This window comes from Pseudorasbora parva, chromosome 22 (genome assembly GCF_024679245.1).
Source record: "Pseudorasbora parva isolate DD20220531a chromosome 22, ASM2467924v1, whole genome shotgun sequence".
NCBI lineage: Eukaryota > Metazoa > Chordata > Actinopteri > Cypriniformes > Gobionidae > Pseudorasbora > Pseudorasbora parva.
The window spans coordinates 28366466-28387262 of record NC_090193.1 but is presented as its reverse complement, the minus strand read 5'-3'; the positions used below and the strand labels follow the sequence as shown (position 1 = coordinate 28387262).

Here is a 20797-nt window from a genome sequence, read left to right as displayed (position 1 = left end):
CCGATTGTAATGTATTTAGCTCAATAAAACACGTGCACTGTAAGCGGTGATGGTGTGATTTACCTCAGACATGAGAGAGTGAGCTGCAGTGCATCGCGCTCAGACTGCAGAGAATGTGCTCAGTGAAAAAACACTTTTCTTTCTGGAGTCTTATAAAAGTTAAACAGAAAATATGGTAGCTTATGTAGGCAATAACTGCATTTTTGGTTTAGAATATTAATGCTAATGTCAACCCTTTTCTTTCCCTTTTAATGTTTGCTGTTGCATCGCGTCTGACTGCTCTCACTTTTTCCAACTATGCCTCAGATCAAACAGAAAATGCGCGCTGCGTTTTATGTCTGCCCCCCCCCCCCCACACACACACACACACACACACGTACACATATAATACACTAAATTATTTATATACTACGCAAATCATGCAGCAGTGCCATCTATCTTTATTTCGCGATCCATTTTTTTCGACCTCGATGCGTTTCGTCACGTTTTGTATCGCGAAATTTTGTCAAACGATATTTCGTCCCATCCCTACTGATCATGCTGCATGTTGAAGACGTTGGTAATTTCCTCAGGTTACGTGCAGTTTAATATTCACTTTTTATCCCAAGCGGCACATAATACATTAATAGTCCCTCTGGAGTAACTGTAAATGTAAATGGAGATACAGAATGTAGCCTGTCAAATTCCTAAAGGTTTTTTTTATTACTATTATTATTATTTTATCATGTTTCTTAAGGTGTACTTATATTGTTATACAATATAATTATGATATTACATTATACAATGTCATAATTTGGAAATAAAAGTAATTTTTCTATTCTGATTTTAGCACTTTGGCTTAAACACTCTGTGACACAACAGTGTAAATGCCCACTTCTGTGATTGGCTAAAATCTTTGCATTTAAAATACGTATTATATGTGAAACCCTCTCAAATACTATTACTACGATCTTTTACTACTATAGGTCAAGAGTGGGGTTAACAAAACGTGTAAAGTGTTGATTATAGAATTATTTTTAGATATTTTCCCATCACATGAAAGGTTGCAGTGATGAGCATTAATTAGATGGCAGATGACAGAAATTGAACATTGGTCTGGGGAGTCTGCTCTATATATTCTACTACACAATAGGTGTGATAAACAAGCATTATTTGAATGACTCTGTACGCAATTGGATAGTCCTTCAACCAATCAAACCACAAGAGGCTTGATCAACGAGCAACGACCCATCATTTCTATATCTGTCATCATGTTAAATCCGCCAATAGCGAGGCAGGTGGATAAGGCAGTCTGTGATTGGTGCCCGCAAAAGTGTAACAGAATCAGTAGAAATGAATGTACGGTTTTCCAGAGTTGCAGGGGCCAAATCAAATCGCCGGCAGATCAGGCTCGGTCTTCATAACAGCAGCATTCATTATAAGAAAAATAAGAATGTTGGCAAGTGCCCAGATAAACTTGCACATTGTTATTGGCAGCTTCATCCATTATAAAGGGAGCATTGTTTAATCGCTTTCTGTAGTTTAATCACTATTTCAAAAATTGCTTTTTTTCATGTTACTATTTAAAACAATGTGAAGTTGATCGTTTAGTCATGATTCAGAAAGAAAATCTGTCTGAACTTGAATAATTAGCTACACTGTAAAAAAAAAATATTGTGATTTTAATGGTAAAACTGTAAAAATGCTATGGAGAAAAACAGTTCATTGGAGAACAGAAAGTTTACAATATGCAGTGAATAACTGTAATAGATCTAACATTATGTTTAATGTAATTTTACTGTAAAATAGTTTTGGAAGTCATTATGTACTTTACGATGAAAAAACGTAAACTGACATTCACAGAATTCCCTGCGTGATACTTCATTTTTAATGTATTGTGGCTTTTTTTTTTTTTTTTTTAAATGTAATCTTCTTTGTTATGTACATTTTGCTTTTATGTTACATCTAATGCTGTTAAATTAAGGTTTATCACATTTATAAAATTCCCTGTGTGTTACCACACATTAGTGTTTGTGTGAAAGAGACATTATTATTGTCCTCCTTAAAGCTGCATGTGATGAGCTTTGATTAATCATGTGACTCTAATCACCATTGTGATTTGTGGTTGTCAGTACACTGTCAGAAAAAAAGGTAAATTTCTGTCACTGCATGAGGCGGTACCCTAAGGTACAAAACCGAAAAGGTACTAATATGTACCTTTAAGGTTCTACTATGTACCTTTAAGGTACTAATTTGCACTCTTAAAGTATTGATATGTTAGCCTGACAAGCCAGACCCACATCAAGATGTTTGGTCTGGAAACTCACCATTGACAGGGCTCAATCCGAGGGGCGGGATAAACGGTTGTCTTTCAAACTCCCTCTGCACGCGATAGGATAGCGCTACACCAACCAGAGCAACGAAGGTGAAGCAGAGCTTGTTGATAGATTAAACATTCGCCGTATTCGGTCGGCTAAACTCTGAACACGTCTTCCCTTTTTAAGAATGACTTCAGTGCCGTTCTTTGTTCTTTTCTCAGAGAAAAGCTTAACTCCAAGTCTTCCAGGATCGCGGTCAAAGCTGATTCGAAAGACCGCCGCCGTTCGCCAGTTTCTGTGTTTACTAGAAGCATGCAAACGCTACTCGGCCGTCATCATTATGGCCCTGCCCGCTGACTCTATATACGATGTGATTGGGCCGTCCAGATTCTGAGGAATACAGCTCAGAAGGGTATTGAGAGTTCCTAGAGGACACTTGAGGGCAAATTAAATTTGCTGCCGCTAGGGTGCATCTAGATTTCTAGGCTATTGATATGTACCTTTTAAGGTACTAATATGTACCATTTGGGGGTGAGTGAGGTACAAAGATGTACCTTTTCACTTTTGTAACTTAGGGTACCGCCCCAGTGACAGCACTGTATCTTTTTTTCTGAGAGTGTATAGATCAAAAGTACATAACATGTTAGTATTTCAACAGATTGGTCATTTATCTTTTTTACAGTTAATTAAATAAGTTTTTACTGTAAACTTAACTTAAATCTGTAAAACCTAAAATGTTGCAACCGTATTTTTATATCTATTTCTGACATTTACCGTAAATTTAATTGAATTTTGTTCACAGAAGAACCTTCCCCCATAGGTCTGAATGACTTGTATAATTTGTTATAAATTTGTATTATTTCAACCGAAGTTAGAAAATGCGATTGCTTGTTGATAAGCGCTCTTTAAGGCTGTTTATTGAATTAATCAGGGAGGTTTTTAATCAAATGCGTCAGTGGTTTGTGTGATTATCTTCATTCTTCTCCTATTAAAACTGTTGATAAACAGTTTGATGAAGCCTAGTCAGATGCAGCTCTGTTGTAGTCAGAGTCAAATGTCTGAGGACCTCTACAAACACTGACTGATTAGTCTCAAGATGCAAAATGTGGCTCACCACTAAACAGGCACCTGAATAACCCTTTAGGAAAGTTATGAGTTTGTCACTTCCCCTGAAAAAGAGACAGATTTGACCTGTGTCCCCTGTGTTTTGACCAAGAACCTAATAGATCTTAGTAACAGATGTCAGAGGAGGGCAAAAAGGGATGTAGACCCCTCAAAGGGCCACTAAATCCTTTAATTACCAGGCCAACGAGATGTGTCTACAGGGAACTCGGATAAATGTCCCTGTTCCTCAAATAAAAGGGGAAAACGGATTTGCTGTTATTTTTTAAAGAGAGCAAAGTATATGTGCTTCAGGCTATCATGCTGCAAAAAGGAAAATGGCTGCTCCTATTAGGATCAGTGGTTTGACGCCGTGGCTTATGAGAGGATGGAAATGTTCACACATTTTGTCAAAGAGAGGAAACGGGTTGGAAACATGACAACGGAGTGGTGAAACATTTATTATATTCTCTTTTATAAAGAGACATGAAATTTTTCTAACCACTTAAGAGTGTAGCATTTTAGAGGGATTCTTGAACGTTCCTTCCTAGTGTTTTTTATTATTATTATTGTATATATATTTTTACTTTATGTATTATACTCAAGAATACTTAATGTGGCTGACTTTTAAAAAAGTGCTCTTCTATAAAGTGTGTCCTTTCTGAGCAATTACCAAATGTAATCGCAAAAATTACTAATATTATAAAGAACCACTCTCCCCATTTAATGTTGGTTAGTCAGACAGGTAACCCCGCCCTCAACTCACACCATTGGTTAATCCACTGTTGCTATGTGAGGCTGATTAGGATATTCAAACAAACAGAGCAATGTTTTGTTAGTATTGCACAGTGTTTACACTTTTCAGGGAAATTGATTACAAAGGTCTTACTTACTGCTGTGTGCGCATGTTAAAGGGATATTTTACCCAGAAATTAACATTTTGAACACCTTCTTTTGATCTTCATTTGATCACCTTCATCATTTACATTACCTTCACGGCATTCCAAACATGCACGACTTTCAATCTTTTGTTTCTGGTTGATTTTATTTCTATGCAATTACAAGGGCATTTCAAGCTTCAGAATGGACACACATGCGTTATAAAAATTGTCAATATGGCCCATGCCATATATTTCAGTTCATGTAAAGTCATAAGACATTTATATGAAGAACTGACTGAACTGAAATTCTTGACATCTGTCCTTGGCACATCCTTGGGAGTTCACCAGAGAAGCAGTGTCTGATTCATGAATGAATTGTTCACTTGAATCTTTTTAATGAATTGGTTGTTTCGGCTAAATGCTTTGCTTATGAATTGGACTGATTTGTCTGAGTCAATAATCTAGTTGCAGCAGTTAAAGGGGTGATGAATTGAGAAATCAACTTTCCCTTAAGCTTTTGATATATAAAAGGTCGTTGTAATATAAGAATATCCTGTAAGTTTCTGAGCTGAAAACTATCTTGTTAGTCAAAGAAAGGCTTTTATTGACACCAGGCCCAGAAAACGATCGTGTGCGCATCTTGATGTCATTGTGTGGCGAAACACCGACTCTACTGAATAATAAACGCGTCTAATTCAGTAGCCCTGCCCACCGACTCATGGAGCTGTTCGATTGCGCTAGCCAGCAGCAATAAACATGCCGTAGCAAGACATTGCACTATTAATAAGCGCTGCATAAGCTTACTTTGGATCCTAATATTAGGAATGTGTGATACTTTTTTATTTCAATGAAGTTCCAGCTCACGTGGGGAAGACAATGTATGTGTGTTTGCTTCATTTCCCTGTGGAATCATTTCAGAAAAACTTATTTTTTATATGTAATAGTAGTCCCATGGTTTTGTGTTTTCCAGACAGGCTACCAAAACGTAAGCCTGTCAGCAGGCCGGTGGATCTCAAATATTGAAATAATATTCCTTTCTTGATCCGGGCGCACGTGCGTGTGCTTGCGTGCATGCGTGTGTGTGCGGTTCACGCTTATATCCACCAATTGGGCGGGCCAAGTGATGTAAATAAAAAAATAATAGTCCAATCAATCGCAGGTGGATGAGAAATAAGTCAGTGTGTTTGTTAGATAAAGATGTTTACGAGCCCTTTGATCGAGAGAATCATTCTGGTTGCTACTTTTAAAAACAATCCCTTCCTCATGTGAACTAAACTGACAGGGGAGCTAAAGCTCATTAAATATGCAAATCTTCTCCAATCCTATATATATATATATAAATAATAAATAAATAAATATATATATATATATATATATATATATATATATTTTATTTTAAATATATTATTATATATATATATTTATTTATTTATTTTAAATATATTATTATATATATATTATTTATTTATTTTACAGTTCATGACACATTTAAAACTCACAGGAGGTGAAGTAGTTTAGTGATAAGGGAACATCTTACCTTTCGATTTGGTTCTCACACAGCACTATCATCTAATTTTAGTAGAATTTACATTTTTTGTGAATTATTCCTTCAAACTAAAAACACTTTACATCACTTTAACAGCTGCCAGATGGAAATTCACGGAAACATTCCCAGATTGACTTTGATTATGAGTGCTGTTGTCATCATGTCCTCATGTTCAGATTTGAGTTTACAGTAACATTGGTGCCATTCACATATAATAATTCATTTTAAGAGCCACCAAGGAACAACTATATCTACCAACCAGCCAACTAATCAATCAGATTTATTGAGGATTTTTTTAAGGCTTCATCTCAGTGCAGGTGGCAGATTTAGGAGACGTGCAGTGAAATGAAAAAGATTTACTTCAGGGTCAGTGAGGAGACCAGTGAACCAACACTGTTGATTCTTATGTTATATACATCACAACAAAGCCTATAGGTTTATAGTGTAGTTCATAACTTTTTAGTGTTTTAGCTACTCTCCCATGTATTTTTCTCTTTTGTAGAGTTTCTTTTTTTAAACCAGGAATAAAACTGCAGGTGGTTGCATCAGTGATTATTTTTCAACTTGATCAACTGAGAATAAAAATGAATCATTGGGTAAACAATCTTGTTTTATATATATATATATATATATATAAAGGTCCTTCTCAAACAATTAGCATATTGTGATAAAGTTCATTATTTTCCATAATATAATGATAAAAATTAAACTTTAATATATTTTAGATTCCTTGCACACCAACTGAAATATTTCAGGTCTTTTATTGTTTTAATACTAATGATTTTGGCATACAGCTCATGAAAACCCAAAATTCCTATCTCAAAAAATGTACATATTTCATCCGACCAAAAAAAAGAAGAAGTGTTTTTAATACAAAAAAAGTCAACCTTCAAATAATTATGTTCAGTTATGCACTCAATACTTGGTCGGGAATCCTTTTGCAGAAATGACTACTTCAATGCGGCGTGGCATGGAGGCGATCAGCCTGTGGCACTGCTGAGGTGTTATGGAGGCCCAGGATGCTTCGATAGCGGCCTTAAGCTCATCCAGAGTGTTGGGTCTTGCGTCTCTCAACTTTCTCTTCACAATATTCCACAGATTCTCTATGGGGTTCAGGTCAGGAGAGTTGGCAGGCCAATTGAGCACAGTAATACCATGGTCAGTAAACCATTTACCAGTGGTTTTGGCACTGTGAGCAGGTGCCAGGTCGTGCTGAAAAAACAAATCTTCATCTCCATAAAGCTTTTCAGCAGATGGAAGCATGAAGTGCTCCAAAATCTCCTGATAGCTAGCTGCATTGACCCTGCCCTTGATAAAACACACTGGACCAACACCAGCAGCTGACATGGCACCCCTGACCATCACTGACTGTGGGTACTTGACACTGGACTTCAGGCATTTTGGCATTTCCTTCTCCCCAGTCTTCCTCTGGACTCTGGTACTTTGATTTCCGAATGACATGCAAAATTTGCTTTCATCCGAAAAAAGTACTTTGGACCACTGAGCAACAGTCCAGTGCTGCTTCTCTGTAGCCCAAAGTGGCTTGACCTGGGGAATGCGGCACCTGTAGCCCATTTCCTAAACACGCCTGTGCACGGTGGCTCTGGATGTTTCTACTCCAGACTCAGTCCACTGCTTCTGCAGGTCCCCAAGGTCTGGAATTGGTCCTTCTCCACAATCTTCCTCAGGGCCCGGTCACCTCTTCTCGTTTTGCAGCGTTTTTTGCCACACTTTTTTCTTCCCACAGACTTCCCACTGAGGTGCCTTGATACAGCACTCTGGGAACAGCCTATTCGTTCAGAAATGTCTTTCTGTGTCTTACCCTCTCGCTTGAGGTTGTCATTGAGGGCCTTCTGGACATCAGTCAGGTCGGCAGTCTTACCCATGATAGCGGTTTTGAGTAATGAACCAGGCTGGGAGTTTTTAAAAGCCTCAGGAATCTTTTGCAGGTGTTTAGAGTTAATTTGTTGATTCAGATGATTAGGTTAATAGCTCGTTTAGAGAACCTTTTCATGATATGCTAATTTTTTGAGATAGGAATTTTGGGTTTTCATGAGCTGTATGCCAAAATCATCAGTATTAAAACAATAAAAGACCTGAAATATTTCAGTTGTTGTGCAATGAATATAAAATATATGAGTTTAATTTTTATCATTACATTATGGAAAATAATGAACTTTATCACAATATACTATTTTTTGAGAAGGACCTGTGTGTGTATATATATATATATATATATATATGTGTGTGTGTGTGTGAAATATAGTGAAATTTTATATAATACAGATGGGAGACAAGCTTTGAGTGACGAAGTTGTGAAAATGGCATCCTCTTTGGAAATACCTTGCGTTTTCTGTCTCAAAATTTAAAGGAAAACACTCAATAACCTTGATAGTGTAATCGAATTGAGTGTGAAAAAGCTGCATTCTATCACGAGCAACATTCAAGCAACATTCCTAATCCGTTGAAGGATTAAACAAGGTATTGTTGTGTGCCAAGCATGGCAGCCATAGAACTGAATCGTTTCAGACATTCCATCAAGGATTATTCCAATGTCTTCGCTTTTAGATTTCCCTACTGACAACATCCAGAATGGCTCTGATTTCTCTTATAAACTCCAGTGCAAAACTGTGGAGGTGAGATGAGTCTCATGAGTTTTTTTGTTTTGTTTATTATGAATATGCCACAGTATTATTTCGTCACTGTCCGATGAAAACCATGTATGTCCATTTTGCCAATTTTGAGATTTTTCGGCGGATTGAATGTCCAGGTTCATTTCCGTATACAGTGTGCTTCACATATCTAAATGACCAATGAAAAGTTGTGCAATCATATCATCTGATTTTCACATATCCATTTGGTGTCAAAGCTGTCAATCACGCCGCGTATCTCCCACCCTGTGGAATCATCTCGCCTGTCTCCTGAAGTTTCATCAAAGCTCAGCACTGGACAGCCAAATAACTATGATAGGGCTGTTATTGAGGCGATTGCCAGGGTCAACAATGAGGAGGAAGGTTTGTAGGAAAATAGAATTGAGTCAGCCAAACAATTAAGTCTACATTGTATTCATTACTGAAATGTAGGGCTGCTCCGATCACGATCGGCCGGTCGTTAATGCGCATCTCATCAGTAAAGCCGGTTCTTTAATCAGCGGTAAATTCCCTCAGGTGCGTGATTTCACACAGAGCAGCTGTTACTACACAGAGCCGTTGTTAACTTAGAAGATGCGCAAATAAACGCTGAAAATGAAGTGGATTTGATCGTGATCGGAGGAGCCCTACTGAAATGTTAACTAGTTTTTCTCTCTGTCATTCTTAGATTCACTTGAAAGTGACGGTTCTCAGACAGCTGCCAATGAGGGTAGGTAGGCTACTTAAGGCTTAAATTATTTTCTTGGCCATTCTAATTAATGATCGGAAGAACGCGTATCAACCACCGTTACTGTAAAATATGCAAGTATGTCCATTTAACTCAATTTTGGTCAAATGTGGATTATATCATTACACTGGCAAGAATATGGTTACATGTAAAGATGCTGTATCAAGTATGACTACGCTACATTCAACTGCTTTTGAAATACGGTGTTTTTTCACTTCCTGGAAAGTAACCATTTTGGACATACGTGAGTTTCATCGGGCAGAGACGATTTATTGATATTGCATATATGTCTTTGGCGCCTTCACTCGTTTGTTTATAAGTGTAAAGATCATTAATTGGGTACAACTGGTATTGTGTCTGAGATTATAACATGGATGTTAAATTACAGTACTTTCTTCCAGTTTAATTTTCAGAGACAATTATATGTATACTTGCATATGTAAAACTAATATAAAGTATAGATGCTATTAGTGTTTTCAGTTTTCTGTGACTCTTTCAGCAAGTTACAACTTTACACCAATAGAGCAAATGACTTATGAGTGAACCTATATATTTATGACAGAAATAGTATTCTAGCATGCTAGTCATACATTGTTTTTGAGGGAGTCATTGAATCACTTGTTCAACCGATTCATTAAAAACACTGATTCATTCAGGAACTAAGCAAGTGACTTGTCTTTATGAGTAAGTCATTGAATCGTTTGCTAAACCAATTAGTTCAAAAAGAGATTAATTCATGGGTTGAAACACCTCACTTTCTTGCTTACAGATGCACAACGGTTTTGTTTGGAACTATTGTCATTGTTGGAGCAAAAGCAGACAAGTAACTGGCAATATTGTGTATAAATTGGGTTACACTTTATTTGGTCCCACTTTATATTAAGTGGCCTTAACTATATGTACTTATTGTGTTCATATTATATTGCAGAACACTTTTGCTGATATTGAGGTGGGAAAGGGGTAGAGTTAGGGACAGGTTTGGTGGGATTGAATGGGTCAGTTGAAGGGTAGGGTTAGGTGTAAGGGAAGTGCCAACTGTGTAATTACAAATGTAACTACAGAAATTAATTACAGACGTAATTACATGCAGGTCATTTTGAAAATGTATGTACAATGTAAAAACGTGTATGTACACAATAAGTCCATTGTATCAAATGATTAATTACAATGTTAGTACATATAAGGCCACCTAATATAAAGTGGGTCCCTTTTTTTTAAGGTGTCTGTGTTACAGTGTAATTATACACTTAAGTACAGGGTAATAAAAATGAACTACATGTACTTACTATAGGGTTAGAAATAGGTTTTGTTTTAGGGTTAGATGCATGTAATCATATGCAATTTATACACTGCAAAAAGTTGCTGCCTTACATTTTTAAGTACAATGAACTTGGCTGTTTAAGTAATTTCAACTGACTTAAAATTAGTTAAATCTTTTATAACTTATAAAAAAGTTGAAAATTGCTTAACGTATTTGGATGAGTTAAAGCAACTCAAAAACATATGTATCAATGTATCAATAACACAACTCCATATTAACTTTTTGTATAAGACCAATGTCTCAATCACAGTCCTAAAACTTCTTTAATCATGTACTAACCTTCCATCGATGGGTTCTTGAATGTTTGCCTTTACTGTTATACACGTCATATTCACGTCTCAACAATTTATGGGCAGAAATAAGCGGACATGAAAATGGACTAAAAGGAGACCTGCCATCACAGCAGGAGAGAATTCATCAGAATTACATTGCACAGTAGGCTAAGCATAGCTCTAATCATTTACAATCAACCTTACATTAGTTTTGGCATCAAATCTCCAAATAATTGAGTGTTTGATTATCAGGTAGAATTCAGTAATGGCGTTAAGCACTACTTTTTTTTTCTTTTTCTGACTGGCATTGGTATTGGTATGCTTGGCTCATTTCATGAAGCAGTTGTGAGAGCACATGGTTAATTAGCCTTGACTAGCCACTGCTATAAACAGACACCATGGGGTCTCATCAATCAAGACCACTGTGAGCATTTAACAAACAGAACATTTAACATTCTCTTTTATGGCTCTGGGACGCCATCAATTCAGGGCCAGCGTTCTGTTTCTTGGTTGTATGTGCAGGTGCGTATTATAGTCCCCTCCGCAATACCAAGTGACAGCATATCATTCTCCAATTTAGGACAAGTCTCAGTTTCCCAGAGAGCTAATAGTGTTCGCTAAGGTTAATTTCCTTCCATACATCTGCCATCAATAAGCAATTAGGTGGTGAGGAAACAAAAGCTCTCAAACCTTCACACGTTCCCCCATCCTTTTTCTTTTAATCAATTAATTCCAATTGCACATTTATTGGAGAATGGCACATGGATTTAGACTTAATGTGACACTAGGAAAAAACTTTATTACCCATGGCCTCTGATATGCAATCTTTATTTCATCCTCTGCCTGCTTAGTATGCAAGCCTTATTGATCAAGTGATTCATAGCTGATGTCCCAAACGGCTCTTTTTAAAGGAATAGTTCACTCAAAATGAAACCAATGCCAAACATCTATGGCTTTTTTTCTTTCTTTCTTTCTGTCTTGTCCTTTTTTAATTTCTTTTTTTGTGTTGAGCACAAAATATGACATTTTTGAAGGATGTTCTTGCTAGGCTGATGATGAAAGTGAATAAGAACTTGTACCTTCGAGCTCCCAAATGACAAAAAAGTATATCATAATTGCTATGTTCCAAGTATATTCCATATAATAGTTCTGTGTAAGAGCAACCCAATAGATCTTAGTCAGACCAAAAATGAATCATGATTTACTCAAAACCTCTTTGTGTACATTCACAAATACATGAGAAAAATAGTAATGTCGTATTTGTGAACTTGAGTCTGACCATTTTGATGAACCGGTTCATTCAGTTCTCAAAAACATCAGAGTGATTCATTATTAGGGGTGTGATGAGGCACTGAGCTCACGAGATTGGGTTCACAAGAAAGAGACGAGACAAGATTTTTGCAAAGTATTTTTAAGAAATCCTCAGTGACTGGAAAAATAGCCTGAAGGTGCATTTTAAACATGTTTAAACTAATCATCTAGTAATGAATGTCATTTTAGTTCTACTTTCTACTTAAATGCTTTGAAAGACAACAATACTCAAGCACTATAAAAGGTTTTGCCACAAACTTTTCTTCTCTATGATTTTTTATTAGTCTCTTCAGACATTACTGTACATACATTATGAGCTTCCAGATCTTCTGACTGAGGCTGTGTGTGAATTCCTAAGTCAACTTCCACAAATTGAACAATAAAAATAACTAAAATAAATAACAGGGTTTTTTTTAGTCTTCAGTCCAAACAATAAGTGCAACCATATTAAAGTACTCTTGATATTTAAAGTGAAAAAAGAGACCAGAGCTAAGAGGTGGTTACAACTACACAGCCCACCCTAAGATAGCTTTAATATTGGGAGACAGACTAGTTTATGTGGCCTAATTTGCGCACATCAGGGAGCTTCCATTTACTTTCGCTTAAGATAATAAGACATTTATCAGACACTTAGGATCTTAGTTGCGCAACGAATCCTCCGACGTGGTCTTTTTTGACCATGGTCATCTCGCCTAACTCTTGTCATGTGATCAGTGAACTGTGATTGCTGCTGCACTCTGTTTACAATAGTTTACAATTGAAGCGATCATTATGGTTTTTATTTCTAAAAAAGCAAAACGACAATGCAATGTATAAAAGTAGTGGTGCATATTCCATGCTAATTTCACCCTCATGCTCTGTCATGGCGATATCGCGAGACAGCTCCCTAATCTTGCGAGATATTATAGCACATCACACCCCTATTCATTAATGAATCAAAGTGATGTGGTTCTCGAGTTTACTGACTCAGCAACCTGGGGCCGGATTCACGAAAATGTTCTTAAAATAAAAAAGTTAAGAAAATTCTTACGATAAATTCTAAGAAGTTTGTAAGAATGTTCCTAAGTGCAATTCTTGAAAAATTCTTAAGAAGTTCTCATATATTTTCTTAAGAACAACTTATTTTTTTTACTTAAGAAGAAAATAAATGGTGTTATTTGGTGTTATTTTATTGAAAATTATTACTGAAACTGCATGAAAAACACCTCAAAGCCTGTCTTTTTGCACTTCCTGCTGATTACCGTACATATCATAATAAGTGTGCAGCCTATTTTCGTCGTGATTGGCTTGACGGGAGAAAATTTCTAAATTTATTTTGCCTTGACCGTAAAATCTGTATTGAACTGAACACCCGCTGACCACCTGGCTCTCACAACTCCGAAAACGGCAGATACAAATTTTAAATAGGCGCTCTCTTTATAGATAAACCACAGATTAAATCTTTAAACAAGTACATTCTCGCCTGAAAAAGTCTTAAAACTACTGTTTGTGACAGAATAACAGTAGTATTTTTAAATTATGTGGAGCTTCTCGTCCGCTATTGTCTTGTTGGTGCGAGCTTTGCTGCTTTTATACTCGTCTATATGGTACTATTAGTTAAAATATTAAATTTAGCTAGCTACTGTTAAGTTGTAATGCTTAATATTTGAAACGATCCAATAAATTGGTTAAACATCTTACATTTGGGTATTTAAGATAGGTTGGAGGTTATCCTAACTTTAAGAAGTTATTTACAATGATTTTTAAGAACATTCTTTTCGTGAATATAAATACTTCTTAAATTTTATCTTAAGAACAATCATAAGAAAAAAGATAAGAACATTTTTTGGGAATACAAAATATTCGGACCCACTTTATATTAGGTGGCCTTAACTACTATGTACAAACATTGTAATTAATCATTTGGTACAATGCACATATTGTGTTCATACGTGTTTTTACATTGTACATACATTTTAAAAAATGCCTGCATATAATTACGTCTGTAATTAATTTCTGTAGTTACATTTGTAATTACACAGTTGGCACTTCCCTTACACCTAACCCTACCCTTAAACTGACACACACCACCACACCTGTCCCTAACTCTACCCGTATTCACCTCAATATCAGCAAAAAAAGTGCTTTGCAATACAATTTGAACACAGTAAGTACATTGTACATATTTTTTTGATGTAAGTACATAGTACTTAAGGCCACCTAATATAAAGTGGGGCCAAATATTTTTTATATTTTTTCTAAAGTTAGAACATAAGAAGAAATTGGTAGTTAAGAAGAATTTTATTCTTAAGAATGTTTTGTGAATCCGGCCCCTACTGCCAGTGGTTTGAGGCTCAGAGGAAGGGAAAAATATAGAATGAGAAGAACACAAGTGTCAGTATGTTTGTCCCTTAAACTATCATGATTTCAGTCATGTAGAACACTTTAGTATAGTTGTATAATACTTTTGCATCCTTTTTGAAGCTTGAAAGCTAATTGCAAGGGGAAAAAAACAACCTTTCTCCCTTTTGTGTTTCTTTTGGGTGAATAATGACACAATTTTCATTTTTAGGTGAACTAACACTCTAATCCCCTGCTGATATCACATGCCTTTTGTCATCCTTTCAACATGCAAAAAAAACCAACAACAAAAAAAAAAAAAACACACACAAGACAGGTCCAAACTGAGCAGAAGCAGCATCCAATTGTCTCAGCAGGGTGTGAAAGGGAATTTGCAGGAAGTGTTTTATGCGATAATGCAGCTGCCTGAATAGTCAATACCCACCTACGCTGGCGCGTTGACAGGGGATCATAAATCGCTTGGTGCTTGTAAAAAATGCAGATGTGATAAACCCCCACGCCCCTTTTCATCCCTGAACAGCTGATAAAGTCAGCTCATTCCGGCTGACAGGTTGGCTTAAATTAAGGCTTTTCAAATGAACTGGGAATGGTTTTGTTTTTTTAAAGCCTTCCAGCGTCATATCCTTTCTAAGTACCAGGAAGTCCGTCTTTGTCATCCCCATGGATCCCCACAGGGGGTCAAGATATACGCTTCTTCTTTTCTGATGTCATGACTCGCTCGTGTGGCTCCCCAGTGGAGCTTGGCAGGAGTTGGTTGATATTATATGCATAAAGCTTCACACATCGTCTTAAACAACTCTGGTTTCACACACGCAGCCTTTATGACCGCTGCTTTTTTATGTTTCAGATAGCTGCTGGAATTCCTAGCACTATAACAGCACCCAGAGGACCGTACATTTGCGGTTCTGCATCGTAGGTGGTTGTATCTCATTTCAGTGTGAGAGGTCAGAGTCTTCGCAGACTAAGAAACCCAGCTTTGAAACTCCCTGTGGCCCTACCACGATCCTCTCATCTTCCAGACTTCCGCTTCCTTCCTCTTTTGCCTTAAGAGTTTTCTGTACAACACTGCTTCTTTACTCTGAACTGGCCCATATGAGAAGTCGGGCTCCCATTGACAGAATAAAGCTACGCTGACATACTCCAAAACCCCCAACCATGCATCACCACATCTCCACTTGAAAGTGCATTGGATATACACAAGATTTCAGAATCTGTTTCAAAGACCAAAGAGTGTTAAAGCTGGTATGGAGATTTAGCATTCAAGCACTTAATAGGGAATAACTATGCATGTCATTATGAAGGAAATGCAGCTCTGTAATGCAGCTCAGATTCTTGTGGAATCATTTATAAAAATGGAATGTACTGTATATAACGTGGTATGTCACAGAATTTGGCCAATTTTAATCAAAAGTAGGCGCTGTGCAATTAATCAGAATGCAATGTGGTCTAGTGTCTTTGAATATTAAACATAAAAAAAATTCTGATGTTTAAATCGGACGTTTGTTTGTTCTGTGTGTCTGTGTGTGTGAATGAATGAACGCGGCATATACTTTAACACTTGTGATGCTCGTGTTGTTTTCAGCGTCTACCGACACGTCATGTGAGGACACTCCATGAACTTTATCTCCAGAGCTGCTCTGAGAGTTCAATTCACACGCATTTTATTGAATAACTATTATCATATCATATAAACACACATAGAAACTCAAAGGTCTTTAGGACAAACCACCAAGACAAAAGTTTGGTTTAACTTGAATCATTTGTCAGAAATCTATTATAGTTAATGTACTCGGAACATCCAATAGAAGGTACAGTATCAGGTTATTTAATTACATTTCAAAATATGAATTTAATATTTATTGTCTTATGCATTCATTTGATTACCACCTGTAAGGAATAAAATTGTATTAAATCATAAAACAGACAACACAGACTTTCTGGCAAATAAACACATTTCATCCATTATTGTTACAATTTGAATAAATCACGAATCATTCAAATAAAAGTTTTAAGAATTCGGTTGATTATACATGCATTTTGATTATTCAAATTTAAATAAACCATTAAAATGGAATCCAGAATTTCCAAACAGATTTCATAGCTCCTTAAAAAAGACATTGTTGTTAAAGTTATAAGTTTCATGATTTCAATAGATTATATCTTTGGATTGCAAAAAATGTTTACGCTAAGTACAAATAGCCCACCTTGTTGACAGACGGTATTTACACTAACTCCTCCCACTGACGTCTATTTGGGCCGGACAATATTACGGAAGACGCTGGATTGTCATCAGTAGTAGTAGATTAGGGGTAAGGTGCATCGTTTTGGCACAAATCAACTCCAGTTCGAATCCACCTTTTTTGCAGAACTTGTTCTATTCCCTTATCCTATCCCATCCCATCTATTTTCAATAAAAATGAAGAACATTTTTTGAAAAGTGGAAATAAAGTGTCTAGCGTGTTCATTTTAGGGTTAGGGGTAGGCAGGGTTTAATAATTGAATATATAATTTAGTATGATAATTTACACTATATTATTATTGCAAAGCCTTTAATGTACAACAACACTGAATGTACAACAGATCATGCATAGTGTCAGTTCTAGCAGGTCTCCTTAGCAAGCTCGCATCAGCTGGCTGTAAGGTAATCACATTATACGAATATGACATCTGTCACAGAATACATATATAAGCACCTTCAGAACTAAGAGCAGCTTTCGCGTTTCTCCAGAGCTCATTTACCCTCCTCCATCCCCAGCTCCTCTTGTCAGTCAGGATTTGGTTTTCTAACTCCACTTGATTCAGACTAAATTCATGGATTATTCTGAACATTATATATTGACATTAATGATATCTGCAATAAATCGTGTTGTTTCTGTTCTGTTTACCCTAAGGGGGGTTACTGCTGCTCTCCGTGCTCTTTTCCATGCTAGGCTGTAGATGGATGTGCTGGGAGTTCTTGCCCAGAACAGAATCATACCCTCAATCCAAACTGTATTCTAATTGGAAATCATCTTTGATGATAGTGATCCTAACAGAACTACTGTTTACACTTATTGCAAAGAAAATATGCTATTTATATTCATTCATAGAATCATGTTAATCTAAAATGGATTCCAGAAAAAAATTTACAGGAAAAAACTTTAAAAAAATAGACCATATTTCATAGCCTGCAGAATGTTTATCGATGTCTTTCTCTATCCCACAGCTCCACCCAACAACATTTCAGTGGTGGCAGAGAACACGCCAGCACCATTCAGCCGCTACCAGGCCCAGAACCTCACTCTGGTCTGCACTGCTAAAGGTGGCAAGCCAGCTCCATCGGTGAGTCCCTGGCAATTTCCCGCACAAACACAATCATGCTGTTTATAAATAGACATCATTTATAGTGGAGAGATGTCCTTAAAGGGTTAATTTTCCCAAAAATGAAATTGATGTCATTAATGACTCACCCTAATGTCGTTCCACACCTGTAAGACTTGAGTTGATCTTCGGAACGAAGTTTAAGATATTTTATATTTAGACAGAGAGCTTTCTGTTCCTCCATTGAATGTATGCACACTATACTGTCTCTTTCAAGGGAATTAAAAACATCATCAAAGTAGTCCATATGTGACATCAGTTGGTTAGTTATAATCTCTTGAAGCGTTGAAAATACATTTTGTTTTTCCGTTCGAATCTTTGTTCTCGGATTGAAAAAAAAAAACACGGAAAAGAAGACAATGCTGAATAAAGTTGTAGTTGTTGTTATTTTTGTACCAAAAGTGTATTTTCAATGCTTCAAGAGATTCTAACTAACCAACTGATGTCACATATGGAGTACTTTGATTATGTTTTTATTTTTTTATAGTTTGCATACATTCAATGGAGGAACAGAGAGCTCTCAGTCTAAATATAAAATATTTTAAACTGTGTTCCGTAGATGAATGGAGGTCTTACAGTGTCGAACGACATTAGGGTAAGTAATTATTGAAAGAATTTTCACTTTTGGGTGAACTCACCCTTTAAGACTTGCTTTTTTGCCGTAATCGATTTTGTCCCAACCAATTTATCAAGTAGCTTATGGCAATAATATGGAGGAGGCATATCCAGTTGTTGAGTTTTAATTTCTTTCATGTGTGTTATAATGAGGGGATTTCTGGCACTGAAATGCTATTTTTAATGCTTTGCTGATTTTCAAATTTTCAGTCACTGTTTCGCCGCTTGCTATATTATCCATAACCACAAACCAAACTGATTGCAAATGTGTCCCCGCTTGTATTGTGCCAATAGGCCAGATTGTTTTCTTTAGCCCTTGAATTTAGCAAGATTAATTGTTCCTGCAAGCCATTTTGTCATGGTAATAGCAAGTCCTTGTGCTATTGAATTGGTTGTTCAATTGAGTTCTTTGTTTATTTTTTGGTTGTTTTTGAAAATTTTAGATTTTATATGGACTCTTTCATCAAAAAAGAAGAAGATAATGTATGCATAAACTTAAGTTTATCCAAAATTGTCACCATTTGATCCCCATCACATTGTTCCAAATCTGTATGACTTTCTTTGTTCTGGCAGATATTTTGTCCATAAGTTATAGTCATGTTTTTTCCATACAATGAGAGTAAAACAACACTGTTGAATTTTTTTGGACAAAAAAAAAAAAAGTCAAAATATCTGCGTTTGTATTCCACAGAAGAAAGTCATACAGATTTGAAACAGCTCTTATTCACTGTTTGTACATTGATTGTGTTTATGGAGTGCAAAGATCTTATTGCTTTGAGTCTTTTCATTGAAGTCAGTGGGGTTTCTATGGCTCACGAGTCACACACCTCAACCTTATGAATGTCATCCCCACCAGCTCCGCTTGAGTTCAACCAGCAGTTTGTGAGAATCCCACGAGCCCATTAATCACGCTCTGTGGGCGCTCCGTAATGTATTCCGGATCTATCTTGCCCCCATCTCCAGCAATTAAGAGCCCAGCGTGATAGGCATGTGGTGTGGAAATGATTTCCACCTCCCTACCTGAAGAGTCACATTGCTGAGCACTAGGGCTGACCAGCTCTGGCCTTCATTATAGCAAGAAACCCATAAGCGTAAGTCCCAAGGAGGACTCAACACACCGCTCCGCCCCTCATTACCAGCCAATCCACTGCCATTCATTCACACAAGACGGTCTGTGCTTCATCAGCTTGTACTTCATCAGCCTTTGCTTCCTTATCAAACACCCAGGTAGACCCGCTAATGCAGACAAGCGACAGGAGCCAGGCAACAGCAGTTAAATTAGAGCTGAAAAGATCTTAGTCAAAGGTTCCTGGATGTCTGGGAGGCTGATGAGGCTCTTGCAATAATATTTTTCAAAGGCGTTTCAGATCTGGGCTGGTGGTTGAATGTGGCTTGATTTGTGTCGCCCTCAGTAGCGAATGAGCCCGTTGGTTGCGTGCGAGACAACTTATTCAGAAATATAAACGCTGATTCTCTCTAGCAATGTTTGGAAGTATTTTATGCATGTGAAAAAAAATAAACGATTGCTGTCAAAAAGACACACAGTTATTGTGATACAGGCTTCTTATTCGTTCAGGTAAACAGTCTGTTAACTGCAGTCTTCCTGATTTTCACATTATCGTCAATAATTGTTTTAATCTTTAGGTAATGAATGGCAGATGCACACAAGGCACAGAAATATAGAAAATAGTATTAAACTCCGTGGACCCTGTACAGGGTCGGGAATGACATCGTCATGTATATTCCTTCTATTTTAAATGTCTGTGGAGGAGCTATGATCATATGTGGTACCATTTGAAAGCTTAGAGTCTCTACTTTCTGGAGATATGCATCACTTTGGCATTTGTTTTACACAAAGTAATGTATTTAAACTAAATTTCTCTGCTACCAATTCTCAGGGCTCATCCCTTCAGAACTATTTGAATAAATCTTGCATACAACATGACACAGAAAAACTTATTTTTTCCACTTTTTTTATTTATTATTTTTAATTTTTTTATTTAGTGGAAATAGCCCAAACTGTCTGCAGGTTCCTAGAGCACAACGGGGCCTGAGGTACACACTTTCAAAAATTAATTTATGGGGAAAAAAAATCTAAAAGTACTTTTTGGGGGGGTTATTACAGCTTAGACAATATATACACACGTTTATTTACTGACCACTGTGTATGGGAAGCTTTTCAATTTGGGTAGGCCAAATCCAGGCGGAAATCCAAAAAAATGCCCCTGGAGTATAAGAAGTTAATAAGGTAACACTTTACAATAAGGTTGAATTATTTATAAATTGCATCTGAGAATATTCTTTAGTGTGGAATTCTTTTCATTTATTATTAATGTTGATACACTAAAGAATTATATGATCAATAAGTTATGACA

The 20797-nt window shown here is 36.6% G+C and overlaps 1 protein-coding gene across 2 annotated transcripts in view; it reads left to right on the top strand.

Moving 5' to 3' along the window:
- igsf21a (immunoglobin superfamily, member 21a) overlaps positions 1–20797 on the top strand; it is a 326928-nt gene that overhangs the window by 267656 nt on the left and 38475 nt on the right. For both annotated transcript variants that reach the window (XM_067431041.1, XM_067431042.1), the window contains exon 5: positions 17653–17768. In XM_067431041.1, the coding sequence (XP_067287142.1) occupies positions 17653–17768 (116 nt within the window). The remainder of the gene's footprint in view (positions 1–17652; positions 17769–20797) is intronic.